At 48.6% G+C, this 18,848-nt stretch overlaps 1 protein-coding gene across 1 annotated transcript in view; it reads left to right on the top strand.

The window, feature by feature from the left end:
* Nucleotides 1-18,848, top strand: part of PTPRN2 (protein tyrosine phosphatase receptor type N2) — a 735,412-nt gene that overhangs the window by 134,829 nt on the left and 581,735 nt on the right. Inside the window, exon 3 of the mRNA XM_034650176.1 lies at nt 2,837-2,950. Coding sequence (XP_034506067.1) covers nt 2,837-2,950 — 114 coding nt within the window. The remainder of the gene's footprint in view (nt 1-2,836; nt 2,951-18,848) is intronic.

Genomic DNA, 18,848 nt, shown 5'->3' with positions numbered 1-18,848 from the left:
GTGTCTAAAAGTGGACCTACAGAATTTAAACCAGTCGTTCAAGGGTCAACTGTCTGTGACATTCTGGAAAAGACACAACTGTGGAGATAATAAAGTGACCAGTGGTTGCCAGGAGGGAGAGGGGTAGAGGGGTGAACAGGTGGAGCCCAGAGGATTTTCAGGGCAGTGAAACTACTCGGCACGATACTGTAACGGTGGATATGTGCTATTGAGCATTTGTCCAAACCCATGGAATGTCCAACACCGAGAATGGCCCTGATAGAAACTACAGACTTTGGGTGATAAACAAGTGCCAACGTAGGCTCATCATGATTATGGGGAAGGGGGTGCGCATGTGAGGGCAGGAGGTATACGGGAAATCTCTGTACTTCCCCTCCAAGTTTGCATGAATCTAAAACTGCTTTAAAAAATAAAATTTATTTGGGGTACCTGGGTGGCTCAGTCATTTGAGTGTCCAGACTCTTGATTTTGGCTCAGGTCATGATCTCAGGGTTGTGAGATTGAGCCCTGCCTCAGGCTCCGTCTCCCTCTGCCCCTCCCCCCCACCCACTCTCTCTCTCTAATTAATTAATTAATTAAAAAAGTTTATTTAAAAAAATAAAGTTTAAAAAGATGTAACTGGGGAGGGGCGCATGGGTGGCTCAGTCGTTAAGCGTCTGCCTTCGGCTCAGGGCGTGATCCCGGCGTTATGGGATCGAGCCCCACATCAGGCTCCTCTGCTGGGAGCTTGCTTCTCCCTCTCCCACTCCCCCTGCTTGTGTTCCCTCTCGCTGACTCTCTCTCTCGTGTCAAATAAATGAATAAAATCTTAAAAAAAAAAAAAGATATACTGAGGTAAGGTCTGTCCTATCTCATCAGCAAGGCTGTGGTCTAGGGGCAAAGAGAATGGTTAGTTTCAACTTTCAAATCATTAAAACCAAATTATTAGCTAAAACAAATTTTAAAAGCTCAAAAAATACTATGTATTGTGTTATATACATGTGTTTCAAATACATGTTTAAGAGAAAGATTTGAAGAAAATCCAATAAATATTTTTCTGAGAATATATTTATGACATTGTACGGCATAAACCAAATTCAAAGAACGATGCTGTTATACTTCAGAAAGGAATTAATTCACTTGGGATGTTCCAAAATAGATGGGAAATGTCTGGCCATTGTACACTGTTGAGGACTCCGGCGGGGCATCAGGAGCCGAACCTGATTTCTCTTCCTCCCGTGGCCTTGGTCACGACGCTCATCTGTAAAATGTGGGGTCAGCCATCTTATGCTCCTTCTAGTCCCTACACATTATGATTATACTTTCAAGATACTCCATTTGTACAGGAAAGTAGAAGTTTCAGGTACATTCTAAAGAGTTCTTAATTCTTCTCTTAGACCCTTCTTCCCCTCCCCCTCCCCCCCCCAACACACCATCCACAGGCACAGCATTCTTTGCACAAAAGAAAATCAAAAGAACAGGGACACTTACTGTCTGTGTTTCTGTGGAGCAGATTGCCTGTCTCACTGGGTGGTGGCAGGGGGACAAGACCCTCCCTCCAAGAGAGCTGTCGCTGGGAATCACTCCGGCCGAATGTGGCCATTGTGTTAATTTAAGTGAGTCGCTCAGACAGAGGGGCCGTGCACAGAGCCCAGTGTGGTGGAGATGACCGGCAGAAGGGTTGACTTCTCTCCACGGCCATTGTCCGCCTGCAGGGAGCAGCTGTGCAGGTTGTCTTCCCAGCTTCTGTGAGCTTTGCAGAGTCCCACAGAAATTCACGATATCCTTTCGATACTTCAGATGGTTTTCTGCTAATCACACAGCACCGTCCGTCTTAAGCACATAAGTAATATCAGACTAGCAATTACTGAGTCAGCCCGGCATTGGGCAAATGTGTTTCTGCTAATTAAACTTGTTGCATTTGAATGGCTTTCTTCAGCTACACTTGGTGCAATGAGACCATCGTGAACAATAAAGAAGCGTTTCCCCTTCCATCCGGGCCTGAAACTGCAGACGGCCGCCCCGCGTGTGACGCACTGGCCCTCGAATTAGTCTTTTGTGTGTACGAAAGACCGTAATTTGGGTGTTTGAACCCCCTACAGGAAGCTTATTTCAAAGTGAACAATTTGCCGAATAAAGACTAATTGGGGCCTAAATTAATTAGAAGGTGTGGTTTGAAAAGACGATGAGCAGAGTCTGTCATTTCATACAAATGGAACAGAGCAAGACAAATTGGTCCCCGCCAATGTCTCCTGTCCGGGAGCACCTCTCCTTTGCCACATTGCGGAAAGCTCCCCTTGAAACCAGCCTCTTGCCATTCCCGGGTCTGCCCCCATTTGCCAGCCCCTCCCAGACGGCACCCGCATGGCACACACTTCCACAGTTCTCATGGCTTCTGCAAATTAATATTTATATTTCCTGGGTGTTCTGTTTCTCATCCGGAAAACTGGCCCTGAATGTTATTGATTTTTTTTTTTGTCATGGGACTGTCAGAAACGAAGCTTCACATCAGAAAGGCGAAAGCCGGGGGCAGGGAATTATAAAAAGTGAGAGGTGGGGAAGGCGGGGGAGGAAGGGATGAGAAACAGAATAGAAAACGCAAACCACTCTGAATTCACGTCCTTTTCTCTACACCTTTGCAATTGTGTTTTCCATGATGCTCTTTTATTTAAATAAACCATTACTTTCCAAGTGCTTCTGAATTCTGATAGCGTTTTGATGACTTTCTAAAGCCGTGTTCTGAAGCCTCACCACGGTGCATGATTAGAATATATTGCAAGGACGTGTTTAATACCTTTCTTCTCTCTGGAAATGAAACGTCACTCTCTCTTTCTTCTCTGCTTCCCTTTTCTCACAGATGGAGTGTTTGGAAGGTGCCAGAAGGTTCCAGCGGTAGACATACACCGCTATGAAGTGTCACCGGTGGGTCTGCAGCGCCTGGCAGCCACCTTGCAGAAGCTGTCCCGCACAGGTAGGCAGGCTTGGGCCAAAACTGTGTCCTGGGACCGGGTCAGTGGCCAGTGGCCCGAACAGAGATTTCTAGGGGCTGCAATGCACCGAGCGCCCCTTAGACATCAGTGGTCCTCTTAGGTAGTGAGGGATTAGAAAAGGACGGGATTTGCTAGTGTTGCAATACAGAGAAGTCGGCTGGGAGCAGGCAGGCTTGCTCATGGAAGGGTCTGGTGGGAGTTTCCTTTGTGTGTTAGACGCGGGACTGGCTTGCTACTGCACGTCCAGGAACCACAGCAGTTCTGTGCCTGCTTCAGAGAGTCCGAGAGATGCATGGAGTGGCTGCGCCGGGCACCAGGCGGCCGATGGGCAGCCCGTTCAAGCCCGCCCGACCACACCCGACCCCGGGGCGGATCAACATCCGGAATATCACTTTGCCTCTAAATACTGTCACTATGCGAGTTTTTGTGACACCGTTTTGTTGTAGAGAATTGCCGTTACTGTTTACTTCATAGGGGTGCTAAGACGGTAATTTTTAAAATTAAAATAATTTAAAAGTTATTATATGTAATTATCATATATGTAATTAATATTATGGAGGGGATCAGCATACTTGGCCTTACTGTGACCTGTTCCTACTGCTGGGGTGAAGCCCTGTTTCCTTGTGCCCTTGGAGCCCGGACAGGAGGCCACCTTGCAAACAGGACGCGTGGTGTTGGGTGAGCGTTGGGGATGAAGTTATTGGAGTGCAATTGCACGTCTTGTGGTCAGTACTGGAATGGCCCTGCCGGGGGCCCAGGCCCAGAAGTGAGGGACCACGAGAGCCCCTATATTCTTTCTACATCAAATCCTACAGGGCTTATCAGTGGCTCCATAAGGGAAAAAAGGTCTGTGGTCCAATAAGTTTGGGAAACAGTACTTGCTCTATTCCTCCTTTTCAGTGTTCATACTGTACACTGGCCAGTTAAGACCAGAAAGTTCTGCAGTAAAGAATTATGTTAATTCAGGGGCGCCTGGGGGGCTCAGATGGTTAAGCCTCTGCCTTGGACTCAGGGCATGATCTCAGGGTCACGGTCCTGGGATTGAGCCCCGCATCGGGCTCCCTGCTCAGTGGGGAGTCTGCTTCTCCCTCTGCCCCTCCCCCTGCTTGTGCTCTCTCTCTTGCTCTGTCTCTCTCTCTCTCAAATAAAATCTTTAAAAAAAAAAAGAATTATGTTTATTCATGCACTTGAAGTCATTGAGCTGTGGCGCCCTTTCTCCCTGGGACACCCAGCTGTCCCCGGGTTCAGTCAGGGGAGCAGAACTGCTGGGAGATCACATACAAGGTCACTTACAGGGATCTGGGTGTATATAGTTGTGGGGGATAGTGTCTCCTCCAGGCTGCTGTTTTTGGCCTGGGGCCTGAATCTGCAGGACAGGCAGTGGGGAGGGGCGATGGGTGTGAGGTGAGAGATCAAGGACAGGGATGGACAGGAGTCCATGACTGTTCTCGTGGCCTTGACCTTGGTGATGAGGTCAAAACTGGCCCCTCATCAGGGAGCTGAATACACATAGTTCCCAGAAGCTGGAGAGGCTGACGGGGCCTCGGGGGAGCAGGGCAGTTGCTGACAGAGGCTGCAGGTCAGAGTGAGTGGGCAGAGGGACAGCGATGTGTGTGAGCTGCAAAACGCGTGTGGTCCTACAACATCTAGTTCATAATAACCACGTTGTGTGGTAGCTGGGAGGACCCCGGTCAAAGTTCATTCTGGACTAAGGTATAGTAGGAGGCCAAGAGCAGTTTCTTGAAAGGGGAGTAGTTATCTCCAGAGGATGTCTTGTATTTGCTCCAAAATCCTGAGGGTCTGCTCTGTAATTCACCAATAGGGGCCATTCGAAGGCTGCAGCCAGCATCCGTGTGTGCCGCTGGCATCCTTTGGTGTGCAGATGCCTTACCCATATGTGTAGGTAGTTGCTGCTTCCTGTTCATTAGGTCCAATCAGCCTGCTATTGTGAATGTACCCATGTCCCGCGCATGATGTCGTGTGGAAAGGAGAGCTAATTAAGGCCCCTGAGGACCAGATAATGACAGGGGGCTGGAGGGTTGATAGATGTATGATCGAGCACAGTGAAGATGTATTGCTGGCCTTGCCAGGTGAGAGCAAACTGCTTCTGATGATCTTTACTACGGGTATAGGGAAAGCACTCCCCAGACTAGTAGCTGTACCATGGGTCCCATGGCTGAATTAACTGTCTCTATCAGAGAGACCACATTTGCAGTAGCAGCAGCTGAGGTCACCACCGGGTAATTTCATGATAATCCACTGTCCTTTTCCATCATCCACCTGTCTTGTGCACAGACCAGCTAGGTGAGTGGAATGGGGTGTGGTATCAGTCACCCCTGCAGCCTTCAGGTCCTTGATAGTGGCACTAATCTCCCACTGATCACCCCCTCCAGGGATACACACTTGCTTTCTGTATATGGTGTATGGTTTTGTAAATAGAGGCAGTCCTAGGGCCTTTCCCACCGGAATAACCCTGGCTCCGCAAGTTAGGGAACAGGTATGGGGATTCTGCCAGCTGCCGAGTATGTCTGTTCCAACTGTGCATTCCAGAACTGGGGAAGTAACCACAGGATGAATTGATCGATCACCTGATTCCTGTAAGCCCCTGCTATGACTGGTGGACCATAGTCACATTTTGGGTTCCCTGGTATTAGTGTCAGTTCAGAGTCAGTGTTTGGTAAATACTGAAAAATCTCATTATTTCCTTTTCCCTGGTGCACAATCATCCTGGCAGAAGGCCATAGACTCCTCTGGGAAGGCTAGGAGAAAGAATAACAGCATAAATTTTCGGCTTGTGTGGCCTTCAGGGGACCTGCCCCTACCCTCCACCTTTCTTCTTGGGGCTCTGGCCTGTGAGATGGAAATTGCCAAGTCTGGAAATTGTTTGAAGAGCTGTGACCCTGTTTTGGTGATTCAAGCCAGACCTCAATTCAGTAGATCTAGAACTTTCCTGCTTATGCAGCTCCCAGAGACTCTAGGAGGCCTTCCATCTCTCCCAGTCGTAGGGCACTCTGGTCACCTAATCAGTAACAAAGGTGTCTGTGGCCACATGCTTCTGATCACTGCCTTATGGTGACCACTTCCATCTTTCTTGGCTCTTAAGTGCCACCTCTTGGCCCCTGCTGCCGCAAGATCCCATCATCCCCACTGCATTTAGGGATCCCAGAGTGATGGTAGCACTGCCTCTGTAGTTTCTCACCTGTAGGGGGCTTCACCACAGAGTTCTTTCAGGATGCTGGGACACTCCTGGGAGCTCATCTTTCACAGTCTCGGTGAAGGACACGTTGTCTGGACCTTCCTGAGGTCATTAGCAGGTCTTACATGATGATCTACTCCAGTGTCCCAATCTCCAGAAGCCTTTGGACACTTGCCTCTGTGATATGACAAGGAAGTTCTGGCATTTCCACTTCATTTCATAGAGACACCCCCTTTGGGTACCTGTTTATGTCAACCATTGGTGGAAACTATTAAAGCCGTTTCCAGCCCTTCAATCTAAAACATTGGTTGGAGAATCTCTGCTTAGTGGCCCATATCAATAAATTCAGCCTGGTTCAATTTCCGTTCATTCCACCTTGATCTCACATCCTTAAGAATGATTCCCACATGTGTTCCCCAGGTTTCTGTTGATATAAATTGGCAAGATCCTGCTGTTCTTTGAGGGCATCGCACTCTCTCTCTTTTTCTGTGCCTCCCACCTGGGTTCTGCTGGGACTTGAGTTCAGAAGCAGCTCGAAATGCTGTGAGAGGTGGTGAGCGTGGGTCTAGGGGACGGTCAGCAGGGCCGTGGAGGGCAGCCTCCTGGGTGGCAATACACGGTTTTCAGACAGGTTGACCTGTTCAGCAGGAGAGGAAGGAGTGCTTCTCCTGGCAAAGAAAGGTCAGTGAAATGTAGGGGTTCAGTGTCCCCTCCCTTCTAAGCAACGCATGAAAGACCCCGTGAAGCTGGGGACCCAGTTGGCATCGCAGCTCAGTCACACACGGGCTAGACTGTGGCTCTAGTGTTCACAGTGAGTGTGAGACAGCACAGACGGTACTTTGTGGAAGTGGTTAAACATAAAGGCAAATAAGTTTTTTTATTAATAGATTTTATTTTTTAGAGCAGTTTAGATTCACAGAAAGGTTGAGCAGAAAGTATTATATTGATAGTTTGAATATACTCCCTTACTCCCCACCTCTACAAAGATTTCCCTATTATTAACATCTTGCATTGATATGGTGTATTTGATGCAATTAATGAATCAATATCGATATGATATGATTAACTAGTGTCCGTAGTTTACATTTAGGTTAACTTTTTGTTTTGTACACTCCATGGGTTTGCACAAAGGTACACTGACATGTGTCCATCATTATAGGATCATACAGAGTAATTTCACTGCCCTAAAAGTCCTCTGTGCTCCCCTGCTCACCCCTCCCCTCAGTCCTCCAGCTGCTGGTCTTTTTACTGTCTCCATAGTTCTGCTCTATCCAGAGTGTCGTGGAGTTAGAATCACACAGTATATAAGGCCTCTTCAGACTGGCATCTTTCACTTAGTAATATGCATTTAAGGTTCCTCCAGGTGCCTCCATTTTCATGGCTTCATAGCTCATTTCTTTTTAGTACTGAATAATATTGCATTGTCTGGAGGGACGACCACTTGTTTATCCATTCACCTACTTAAAGGACATCTTACTTGCTTCCACGTTTTGGCAGTTGTGAGTAAAGCTGCTGTAAACATCTCTGTGAAGTTTTTTGTGTAGACGTGTTTTCAGCTCTTTTGGATAAATACCAAGGGGTACATTTCTGGTTCGTATGATAAGAGCGGGTTTAGTTTTATAAGAAACCACCAAACTGTCTTCCAGAGATGGGTGTGAGGGGTAAGGGATTCCTAAACCTCTTTGAGGCTCAGTTTCCTCATCCGGTATTGTGGACAGTCTAGATCCACCCAGTCCTGTCCTAAGTCACCCAGCCCTGCCCTATGACGCTTAGTGCTGCCCTTGATCACCCAGTCCTGCCCTGTGACATCTGTCTTGCTCTTCAATCCCCCCCCTGCCCGGTTCTAAGTTTATTCCCTCGGGCTACTCCTGAAGCAGGCTTCATGGGTTCCTTGGGAACCACCTGGCATCTCCCACAGAAGCTGGGAGATGTGTGGCGGGTGTGGGGTTCTGTCTGGAGACGGTCGCTTCTGCTGCTGGTGGCTGTTTGCTGCTTAGTCACAGAGGGCATGTCAAAGTGATGGACAGGCTCGTGGTTGTACCCCTCAGTTAGCTTGTACTTGTGATGGCAAATTGCATTTCTTTCTTTCTGTTAGTGGCTTGGAAGTCACGCCCTAGGAAGGCTGGAGGTGTAGGTGTGAAGTGGGGTTTTATAGTCTAGTTTGCAAAGAAACTTCATGGGGAGAATTATTGTGCTTTTCTGAGGCACACTGTTCTGGAGATTTCTGGCAATGATTTTTATACATCCCCTCAGGCTCCCCCTGATGGCTCATGCTAGCCAGTTCTCTGCTACTCGCCTCCCAGGCAGCTGATGGCTGGAACCTCTTCTCCGCTTCTTGCCTCCCTCGGTCAGCACATTGGAGATGTGTGGCCCACAAAGCTTAGGGGTAGACTTGCCTCCAAACTTCCCATGATCCGTGTGAGGGTCCGGTTCTTGGGGTCAGGCCTGCAATTCTTACAGAGTTTAATGATGGTTCTTTGGGAAAATCATTATTCAGCTGGAGAGTATGAAGTATGGGCATAAGTCTGAGTTGCCCTTTATAAGGGTTAGAACCCTGCTTCAGAGCAGGACTGGGGAAGCTACTCTGGGCCATGCTTGTTGCTCAAATCCACAGACTGACTCCCGAAGGACCCTTGCTGCCCCCTCCCCACCCTTCACTCTGAGTTCTTATCTTTTCTTTCAGGGGCCCTGGGAGGGAGAGAGAAACAGAGGAAAAGCACTTTCAGGTGGCAGAATGATCACAGTTTTCGACTTTGATATTGCCCCATGCTGAGCCCCTTTCTGGGTCTGATCTTTCGTGTGACTGGGAACCCCTGGCTTCATCTTGGCTCCTCCCAGCCACGGCCTGACTCGGGAGGCAGACAACGGCAGCATCCCTGAGGGAGGCAGAGGTGGTACTTTTCTTTACTACCTTGCTCAGTGCGTGCTCCTGGCATGCACCCTGCAGACCATCTGATCCTTCTGACTGCTCGTGAGCCTTGAGATGAGCTTTTACTGCTCCTGTGTTTCTGGTGCGTGCTCTTGGAGACAAGGGGCGTCTTCTTGGAGCCAGGAGATCACACCAGCCAAATGGTACAGAGAGCTACACCTTGCTGCGTCCCAGCCGGCTGCAGGCTTTGGCTGAGGGTCAGCTCCGGTGCGTCACAGACAATAGGACACAAGTGCTGTGGCTGGACGGCTGAGCCTTCTAGCTCAGCTCTGCCCTAGGGTTGCTTTCCCAGGGCCATCTGCCTCCTGACCCATTACCTGTCTTTCCTGGGGCTGTTGGTTTCCTCAGACTGGGAAAACTTACCCTTGGAACTTGGAAAATGCAGATCCATGGGCCCATTCCAATGGTTGTGACAAGGGCCGTGGAGCACGACATGGGAGTCTTGTCTTCACTAAGAATGGAGACAACCCTGAGCCTGGAGGGGCTGGTCCTCTTTGGCCCTTTGCTGTGTCTCAGGCCTCCTCCTGTAACTGCATCTGAGGGCTCATGCAGCTGGCCCATGCCCACCTACAGGGAAAGGTCCATGTCAACCCAACCAGTATGAACTTAAAGTTGGGGACTTTTGATTCTGGACTGCCTTGCTGATGTTTGTCCTATAACAAGCCTCAGTATGAAGGCAGTACGGCTGCAACTCAGTGGTCTGTCACCACCTGCACTCCCATCAACACGTGTACGCACACGCACTCACACATGCACACATCCATGTACACACATGTGAACACATGCACACCCACACTTCCAAGTGCAAACACACAGGTGCACACACGTGTACACCAGTCTGTGCACGCACACTCATATACGTGTGCACACATGTACAAATATGTGCACACGTTGTATGTGCCCACGTCACTTTGGAGTCCCTCATCTAATACTTGTTTCCAACAGCACCATGTAATTTTTTTCAGTCGGTGCTGTCTACTCTCTTTCTCAAATTTTCTTTGGACGTTTTAGGTTTTTCACCCTGGTCGTGGAAGGTTCAATACTGAATAACACACTGGAGGGGTTGGGAGTTTATGTCTTACCCTAAGGAAATAATCTCTCATCTTGCTGGTCTCTTGAACTTTTAACCAAATGGTTTTTGGGAAGGGAGCTTTTTTAGAATCCCTTAAAATCATTCTGCCTAGGTAGGCACATTTGGAGTAGAACGGGTTATGTGTTTAATACATGAAGACTGCTTGCCTTTGGCACAGGCCATGATCTCAGGGTCCTGGAATCAAGCCCAGAGTTGGGCTCCTTGCTCAGCAGGGAGCTTGCTTCTCCCTCTCCCTCTGCCCCTCCCCCACCCACTCATGCTCTCTCTCTTTCTCCCTCTTTCAAATGTATGAAAAAAATCTTTTTTAAAAAAATATGCTAGGAGCACTNCCCAGAGTTGGGCTCCTTGCTCAGCAGGGAGCTTGCTTCTCCCTCTCCCTCTGCCCCTCCCCCACCCACTCACGCTCTCTCTCTTTCTCCCTCTTTCAAATGTATGAAAAAAATCTTTTTAAAAAAATATGCTAGGAGCACCTGAGTGGTTCAGTAGGTTAAATGTCTGCCTTCAGCTCAGATCATGATCCCAGAGTCCAGGGATCAAGCCCCACATGGGGCTCCCCACTCAGCGAGGAGTCTGCTTGTCCCCTGCCTGCCGCNTCAGCGAGGAGCCTGCTTGTCCCCTGCCTGCCGTTCCCTCTGCTTGTGCTTGTTCTCTCCCTCCCTCTCTCTCTGTCAAATAAATAAATAAAATCTTAAAAAAAAATGCATGAAGACTGCTGTTTGGTGATATGGTTGCCGTTCTCACTGACAGCTGCTTGCACTGCCGTCGGGGAGCCTTCCTTATGAAGAAGGAAAGGAAAATGGGATTTAATTGTGCAATTTCCTTTTCAATGTAAATATATACATCAAGGAAAAAATATGTTCACTTTCTGTTTACCATTCTTGTGTCCTGCAAGAAGAACTCTCCTCATTGTTCTCTCATGTATTAAATTTTTTAAAAATACATTTCACTTCTTCTGACAAGGCATTAAAATTCAGCATTTAAATGTCACTCGTTGGCACATAATTCGCTGTCATGAAAACAACTATGGATCTATTTCCTGGCAAGAATCTCCTGTTGTATTGAGCTGTGTGTCAAAACCGAAGCAAAAAAGCAAAATTAAAAAAAAAATCTAACACAGTTTTATAATTCCTTGAAAGAGAATGAGAAGAGACCATCTAATGGTTTGGAACACCAGTATCGCCAGAGTGACCACCGGACTCGATGGCGGTCTGCGGAGGAGCTAGCGACTGGCTCAGCATCACACGGACATTCGGCACCAAGTTGCTTTGTGCAGCAGGTCAAGCTGGACTTTGGCTTCCTTCTTCCTATTCCTCCTTCATCAGTCCCTCTGCTTGCAGTCGACCTCCACTCACTAACCTGTCTTCTCTTGTTTGAGAACCCACCCTGTGCTCCTGGAAATTGCAGTCATTCCTTCCTTCTGAGGTCCAGCTGAGGCCCACCACCCCAAGTTCCAGGCAGAGTCACGCTTTGGGGTGGGGAGAGGGAGACGTGCACGTGGAGGGCATGTACAGTCACAGAGTTGATACTTGTCCTTCCCAGGATTTTCATTCTATTCAGTCGGACGTTCACACATGGTGGGAACCTGGTGGAGAGGCTGCCGAGAGTGAATGATGATTGGGGGGGAGCAGAGAGGCCACGAGAGGGCCAGTGGGACAGAGTGGCAGCTGGACTACGAGGCCCAGGGCACAAAGAGCCCTCATAAATCAGTAAGAAATGAAGTCCGCCCAGCCTCACTAGAAGTCAGGGAAATGGAAGTTAAAATCATAAGAGGTTATTTCATTAACTAGAAGATGGCAAAAATGAAAGAATCTGACAATTCCAAGTATTGGCCAGAACCGAGGGCAAATTGGAAATTCTTAGACACAGCTGACGCACCATTTTGGAAGCGGTTTTGGCAACAAAAATAATTAAGTGTTCTGTATCACAGCTCTCCACTTCCAGTTATGTGCTCCAGATTATATGTCTGTGCTCCAGACGCCGGTGCTCTGTCTGTAACCGTCCTCGCTGCCTCTGTGGCAACGCAAACCAATGGAAATGACCTGCCTCAACATCCATCAGCCAGGGCGCGATTCAACGTTCTACGTATCCAAGGCCAACAGACTGGAGGCACACGTGTCAACATGTCTGCATCTCAAAACATGTTGAGCAAATAAAATGAGGTCATACAGAACACGCAGAGTCTGAGACTATGCGAAGCGGACAGAGGAAAACTGTACTGTCGGCTGTTTAGGAGAACTCACGCATGCGATCCACGTGGAATGGGGGATACAGGGCACTGACCACCACGTGAGGACATTTGAATCCTCTGGGGTGAGGCAAAGAGAGAGATGTGGACAGGGAGGGCCTCTAATACAGCCTTTCACATCTTACATGAAACAGTGGTGAGTACAGGCTCTTATTAGGTTATTTTATTCCCGTTCGTGTGCACGAAACACTTTACGATCTATTAAATAATAAAAAGACTGACAGAGCAAGCAGAAGACAGAATGAAGAAGGAACTAATGTAGGAAAGGGCAGAGAACAAGAAAGAGATAAAGAAATAATGAAAACATCAAGAAAACAAACAAAAAGCTGGGGTCTTTGACAAGACTCATAAAGCAGAGAGACCCATTTGACCAGTACCAATAAGGAAAAGGAATAGATGCATGACGATGGAGAAAGAGGGTCTCTATAGGTGAGCTGAATCTAAACATCACAGGAGAGTACCATCAACCGCTTTGCTGTGAGGAATGTGAAAAGGCAATTAAAAAGAACTATAAACCAATAAGAGTGACTCAGAATGGTAAAGAACACCTGGATAAGCCTATAATCATTTAAACAGTCATATACCTACATTTTCAGAAAGGTGGTTTTGTAAATGCAACGAGCATCGTGTATATTCGTAGTGGGGAATCCATTCTGTTCACAAACTATCCTCTTGTGACGCTCCTGCTGCCAGAGGGCCAGCCGCGTGTACAGATGAGGGTGCAGCCCTCACCAGCTGCAAACACATGGTCCTCGAGCCCGAGTCACTCCCAACACTGGCGTGTGCGGTGTGTGCACTTAGCAGCCCAAACTCTACAAGACCCTTCGTGTGACTGAACACTGACCGTCGTCTCCTATTTGGTAAGAATCCTGAACCACATTTTCATTCCAAATCTGTATTTGCTTGTAACATCTCCTTGGCTCTAAAGCACCCCTCCTTACTGGTGGGTTTTGCCATCAAAGGAGAAATGAGGGGTCTTAATTAAATGAAAACCCCTTCCAAGACAAACATTTTCTCTGTATAGAAGTAGAAAGAGTAGTCAAAATGAGCTTGCAGTATTGTGGGCTGAGGGTTGCTGAGCTAAAAGGAAATATGGTATCAAACGAATGGACTAGCGATGTCATTCACATTGCAGACGGGGCCTGTCTACCTTCCTGAAGCATTCTTGGCAGATTTCCTTTGAACAAAGAGCTCCCCTGCTACATTTCAGAATTGGTTTCCAGATCATTGGCACCAGGACAAACATGTGAAGGCCGAAGTGTTAGCGGCTACTTCTTAATGTTGATCAGCCTGAAATGAAGAGAGAATAGTCCTGTAGTTAGAAGAGAAAATATGATCGATTTTTAAAGCTTTATTTTTCCTCAGCTCTTCAGAGCTGTGATACGAGAACTACATAGTCCGTGCCTGTTCCTCTGAGAACTCCATTCTGAGAGAATCAGTCTTACTCTGCACACTGCGTTTTCACCATTGTCTCTTGAGGAGCAGAATAAATGGGAAATATATGTCTTTGGGGGTAAAGATCTCCTATTTTCTGTGATTTTCAAGGACTTCCAGAACGTTGTTTCTGGCCACAGTCAGTGGGCCCTCCTGCTGTCCATCTGCCCACGCCTGGTGCTCAGTGTTACATCCAGGAAGCTGCCGTCCTCCCAGGAGCACCAGGGGGCCTAGGGCTCAAGCCTCTGTGCCCACCTAGCACACATGGCCCCATCAGCAGCCTGCAAAGCTTACACACAGCTGGGACTGAGCAGATGGGCCGAGAGGGTTTAGACTAGCCGACACCAGTTCACCGTTCACGTGTGTAACCACTGAGTCACCCCAACCTTGGTGTCTGGTAGTGTGCTGAGGAGAGCTGGGAAGATGATGACGCGGTAACTAGCGCCAGATACCAGCAACCCCCGTGTTACGGTGGAAGCGAGGCAGGGTTCGTTCAGTGGATGCCCGCATCCCAGTTTTCCGTAAGGTGAGTGAGTCACACGGAAGGACCTGGAAGGAGCCAAGCTCTGTGTCCCTTCAGCGTTGGGCTTCTCCCCACCTTCCTTTCCTCCCCGGGAGTCTTCCCCCTCACCAGATCCTCCCCCGGTTCTCCACTCCAGCCCGCCTCCCTGTCCTGCTGTGCGGCACCCCTCCGGTGGCTCATCTAGACACGTTTCTGAACTTGCAGCATGCTTTCAAGAGCCGATGGCAGACAGTCGCGTGACTGATTCTCCAAGCAGAAGAGAGGCAGAAGACGGAGTGTCTTCCTCGGCTGCGATGCACTTAGCTGACACCAGAGTGAACCTTTAATTTACATGGAAGACTTACTGCAAACACGGGAACAGAAATGAAAACTACGACTTACTTGTCACTTAGGGGGCAAACCAGAGTCATTCTTTATATGTGTTTGAGAATCAAAATTTGCCTTTTAGAAGATGCTTGGGTATCAAGAAAAACCGACAAACTATATACTCTCCTTACGACTAAAGGGTAGATTTCCTAACTTTGGACACTGTTAAAAGCTTGCATTTTTTTCTCATACGAACTAGAGATTTTGCTTTTTAATTCTAAAGCATGAAGCCAGATAGACCTCCTCCCTTTTAAAACTGGAAACGCTAAAGGCTCATTGAGGGTGCTCTTGAGCGTTAACGGGAAAACCACCTCAGGAGGCACTGGAGCGGGACCGTCTCTGCTTCAGGGAAGCTTCATCTCTGACACGACAGAGCCTCCGTCCAGGAGACTTAGATGTTCCCACAGAAGAGCAGTCGGGGCCTGGGAAACCTGGGAGCTTCCCAGATGGCACAGAACACCGTGCATTTCCGAGAGAGGCAGGCAGGTGGGGAGGGGGACCCATTTATGGGCTGTAATTTAGCATTGAACCTCACTAAAAGCTATGTGGGTCATGGAGCCAATCTGGCTTTTATTGCTTGAAATAATCCATGCTACAGGCTTGTGGATTACCTGTCTTATCAAATAAAAGCCTTTGGACTCAGGTGGGCAGATAATTACAAATGGATTCTGCACCTCTCATTTTGGAAATAGTTTTTAACCCCCCCTCTTCTTTCTCTCCCTCTTTCATCTCTCTCTTCTTGAGTTAAACTTTCTTGTGATTTTGTAGGGTTCTGGGGGTGTTAGGTGGTCTATGAGTAAAAGCTATGGGAAGAAGTCACTTTTATTTGAATTACAACGCGCAGGAGTACTGGTGCAGACAGAATGTTTCTCAGCGCTGCGTTCGTCCTCTGAGGCATCGTCACAGACCAGAAGCAGAGCGCCGGGCAGCAGTGCTACCGCCTCTCCCGGCTATTCTGGATGCGGTGCTCGCCGCAGAACGCTCCGTGACGCTCACGTTTCAAGACAAAAGGCAGGTGGATAAACACCTTTGGTAAAACATTAGAAATCAACCAAAACTCAGGGCAGAGGGCCTCCTAGACCTTCGACAGAGAAACAGAATAAAGCAAAACAAAAATGCACACAGGCCATTGGAGTAAGTGCAGTTCTGTACCGCGACTTTGTCTGAAATCCTCAAGCATGAAGACAGTCGCCAATACTGCCGAGTAACAGGGCTAGATGCACGCCAAGGCAAGTCCTTGTGGAGATCAGTGGGCTGACACTGCTGATTGCAGTAAGAGAATTCTAGAATGCCACAGAAATGGAAGCTGCTGCTGGCCTTCCCAGATGGAACAGAATGGGGACAAGCCTTTCGCTTGCCTCGTGGCACCGAACATCCCCCCCCTCCCCTCGGGATCGAAATGCTTCCTGCTCCTGGCTCAGCAAGCTCCTGCTCTTGGCCAGGAGTCCCACATTTTATCCTTCGGCTTCTTTAGAATCAGACACTCTTTCCCCAAATGCTTCTAGGTATTCTCACATCCAGTGTGCCGCCATTTATGGACATTCCTGCTGTTACTAGACATGGAGATGGATTGTCGTGGACATTCTGTTTCCAGTAACAGAATGGTGCGGTGCCCCCTGGGCCGAGTGCAGGGGCTCACTAGACAGAACGTTTAAGGGTCCAAGTGGGTTTTCCCAATTGTCATGAATGCACGTTTGTGCTCACGGTTTCCCTGCACACTAGGAATTGCTTCTGTGTAACTTGTTTTATGTAGCAGACAGCACTGCAGGCTGACCTCACGGCCTCTAAGGTGAATACTCAGGGTCCTTCCGAGGCCACGGTGGGTCCAGCCAGCGTTGGCTGCAACTCCCTGGCTCAGAGCTGTATGTTCCTCTCTGTCTCCACCTGCCCGAGGACCAGTGTTGTACAGAGACAGGAAACAAGATGTGGAGCTAGTCCCCTTGCTGATGTGGATGTCCGCATTCCACTCACACCGACAGGGACATGAAGGCCCTCTTTACATCCCTAGCTGAGCAGAGAGGCCGTTGTGGTGCGTGTGGGGAAGGGGATGACAGGCCACACGAGGAGGAAGGGCTGACTCTTGGGAGGGAGCTCCGAGGATGGAAGGAAGTGCCCGGCCCACCTACCAGCGTGCAGGGCTTCCCGGGTGGCCCAGCCGTCAGACCTGCCTCTGGATGATGGGGCCATAGGGAGGGTGAGGAGCCGACACGCTCGCCCCTTGTCTTCAGGAAGTGCGTGGCAATCAGCCATCGGCTCGTTTTTCTCGCCACCTTTCGTTAACAAGTGGTGCTTGGCCCCTGGTGTTTCTCGTTCAGCACAGTTCCGGAGCACCCTCCTGTCCCTTCAGTGTGGACACATTCACCCAGCAGGAGACTCCGCACACAGTGTGGCAGGGGTGTGATGACAGGCTGTGTGTCGTGGCCAGGGAGTCTCACCGGGACAGTGAGAGTGGACTACATTTTCAGCTGAGAGCAAATAAGACCGGGTGCAAATGCTAAAATCCAAAATGAAAGTGAGCAAAAATGGAAAACAGGGCAAGCATTTACCAAGATGGCTAGTGCTGGTTGGGAGGGTGTCGTCAGCGCTTTGATTATTCCAGTGAGGGGTGCGTTCAGCATGCAGGCGCGGAAGGCTGTGTGGTGGTAATGTGCACAGAGAGGGAATAAGTGAACATGGAGGGCATGTCAGGGGAAGTCCTCAGGAGGACAGAGACGAGGGGCAGAGAGAAAGATCTGCAAGCCTGACAAGTGCGGCTGTGAGCCAGTTCTCCCCCATGGTCATGAGGAAATATGCGGACAGTCTGTGATGCGTTTCAGGGCATCTGCAGTGCAGTGATCAGGGGCATGGGTTCTGCCTGGGTCAAGTCCCTGCACTTGCTGCCAGTGCGACACTGGGTGGGATTTTGTGCAGCGGGCTGTGTGTGCGCGGCGTTCTCAGCAGCACATCAGGGATCATTACCTACCTCACAGAGCTGTGGAGATGTGTCAGGAGTGCTAGAAGTTGTTGGCTGGCCTTTTGTTGTTATTATTACTCTTTTAAAACATAGCCAGTACTGGGGCGCCTGGGTGGCTCAGTCAGTTGAGCGTCCAACTCTTGATTTAGGCTCAGGTCATGATCTCAGGGTCATGAGATCGAGTGCTGCAATGGGGAGCCTGCTTGAGATTCTCTCTCCTCTCCCCCTGCCTCTCCCCACACGAGTGCTCTCTTTCTCTCTCTAAAATAAAGAGATAAATTCTTAAAACACAACAACAACAGCAACAACAACATCAACAAAACGTAGCCGGTACTGAGCAATGGGTTTACCTTCAATGTGGATCGCACACGTGAACAGCATATATTGGACGTACCCATGAACACTGATAAATGCACACGTACACGTATGTCCGTGTACTGGGGAGAGTCCAGGAATGTCTAGTGGAAATACAATGACCTCAAAATACATTTTGGATCATCTCTTTCAAGCATATTTTAAACATGCAGTCGATTAACATGTGACCTGCTTTTCATTTCCTTAATGTAAAAAATGTTTTTAAAAGCAGAACACAATCATTTTGCAGAAAATGCCATTTTACACAGTAGGCCATTTTAGTGTTTGCTGCTCTGAGACATGGAGTCAGAGATGAAGACGGTCTGGGTAGGTGCTTGGAGTGCCTTGTCCAAATTTCTCGTCTTGCTTTTCGTGGTGTCAGGGAGACTGTCAGGCAATGGCCTGGGGCTTTGTGTGGCTGGGGGACTGTGGTGACTGGCCACTGTGTGTGTATCAGCATGGAAGATGACTGTCCTGGAGTGCTCTCTTGGGGATGGAGATAAGCTGGAAGCTGGCACCCACTCACCATTTCTTTTTTTTATTTTCTTTTCAATATTTATTTATTTATTTATTATTTTTTTAAATGTTTTTTTATTATATTATGTTAGTCACCATACAGTACATCCCCGGTTTCCAATGTAAAGTTCGATGATTCATTAGTTGCATATAACACCCAGTGCACTAGGTGCCCTCCTTAACTACCCATCACCAGCCCATCCCATTCCCCCACCACCCTCCCCTCTGAAGCCCTCAGTTTGTTTCTCATAGTCCATAGTCTCTCATGCT

Source organism: Ailuropoda melanoleuca, chromosome 1 (genome assembly GCF_002007445.2).
Source record: "Ailuropoda melanoleuca isolate Jingjing chromosome 1, ASM200744v2, whole genome shotgun sequence".
Lineage (NCBI taxonomy): Eukaryota > Metazoa > Chordata > Mammalia > Carnivora > Ursidae > Ailuropoda > Ailuropoda melanoleuca.
Note: the sequence above shows the minus strand (reverse complement) of the source record. Positions and strands in the feature narration are given on the sequence as shown.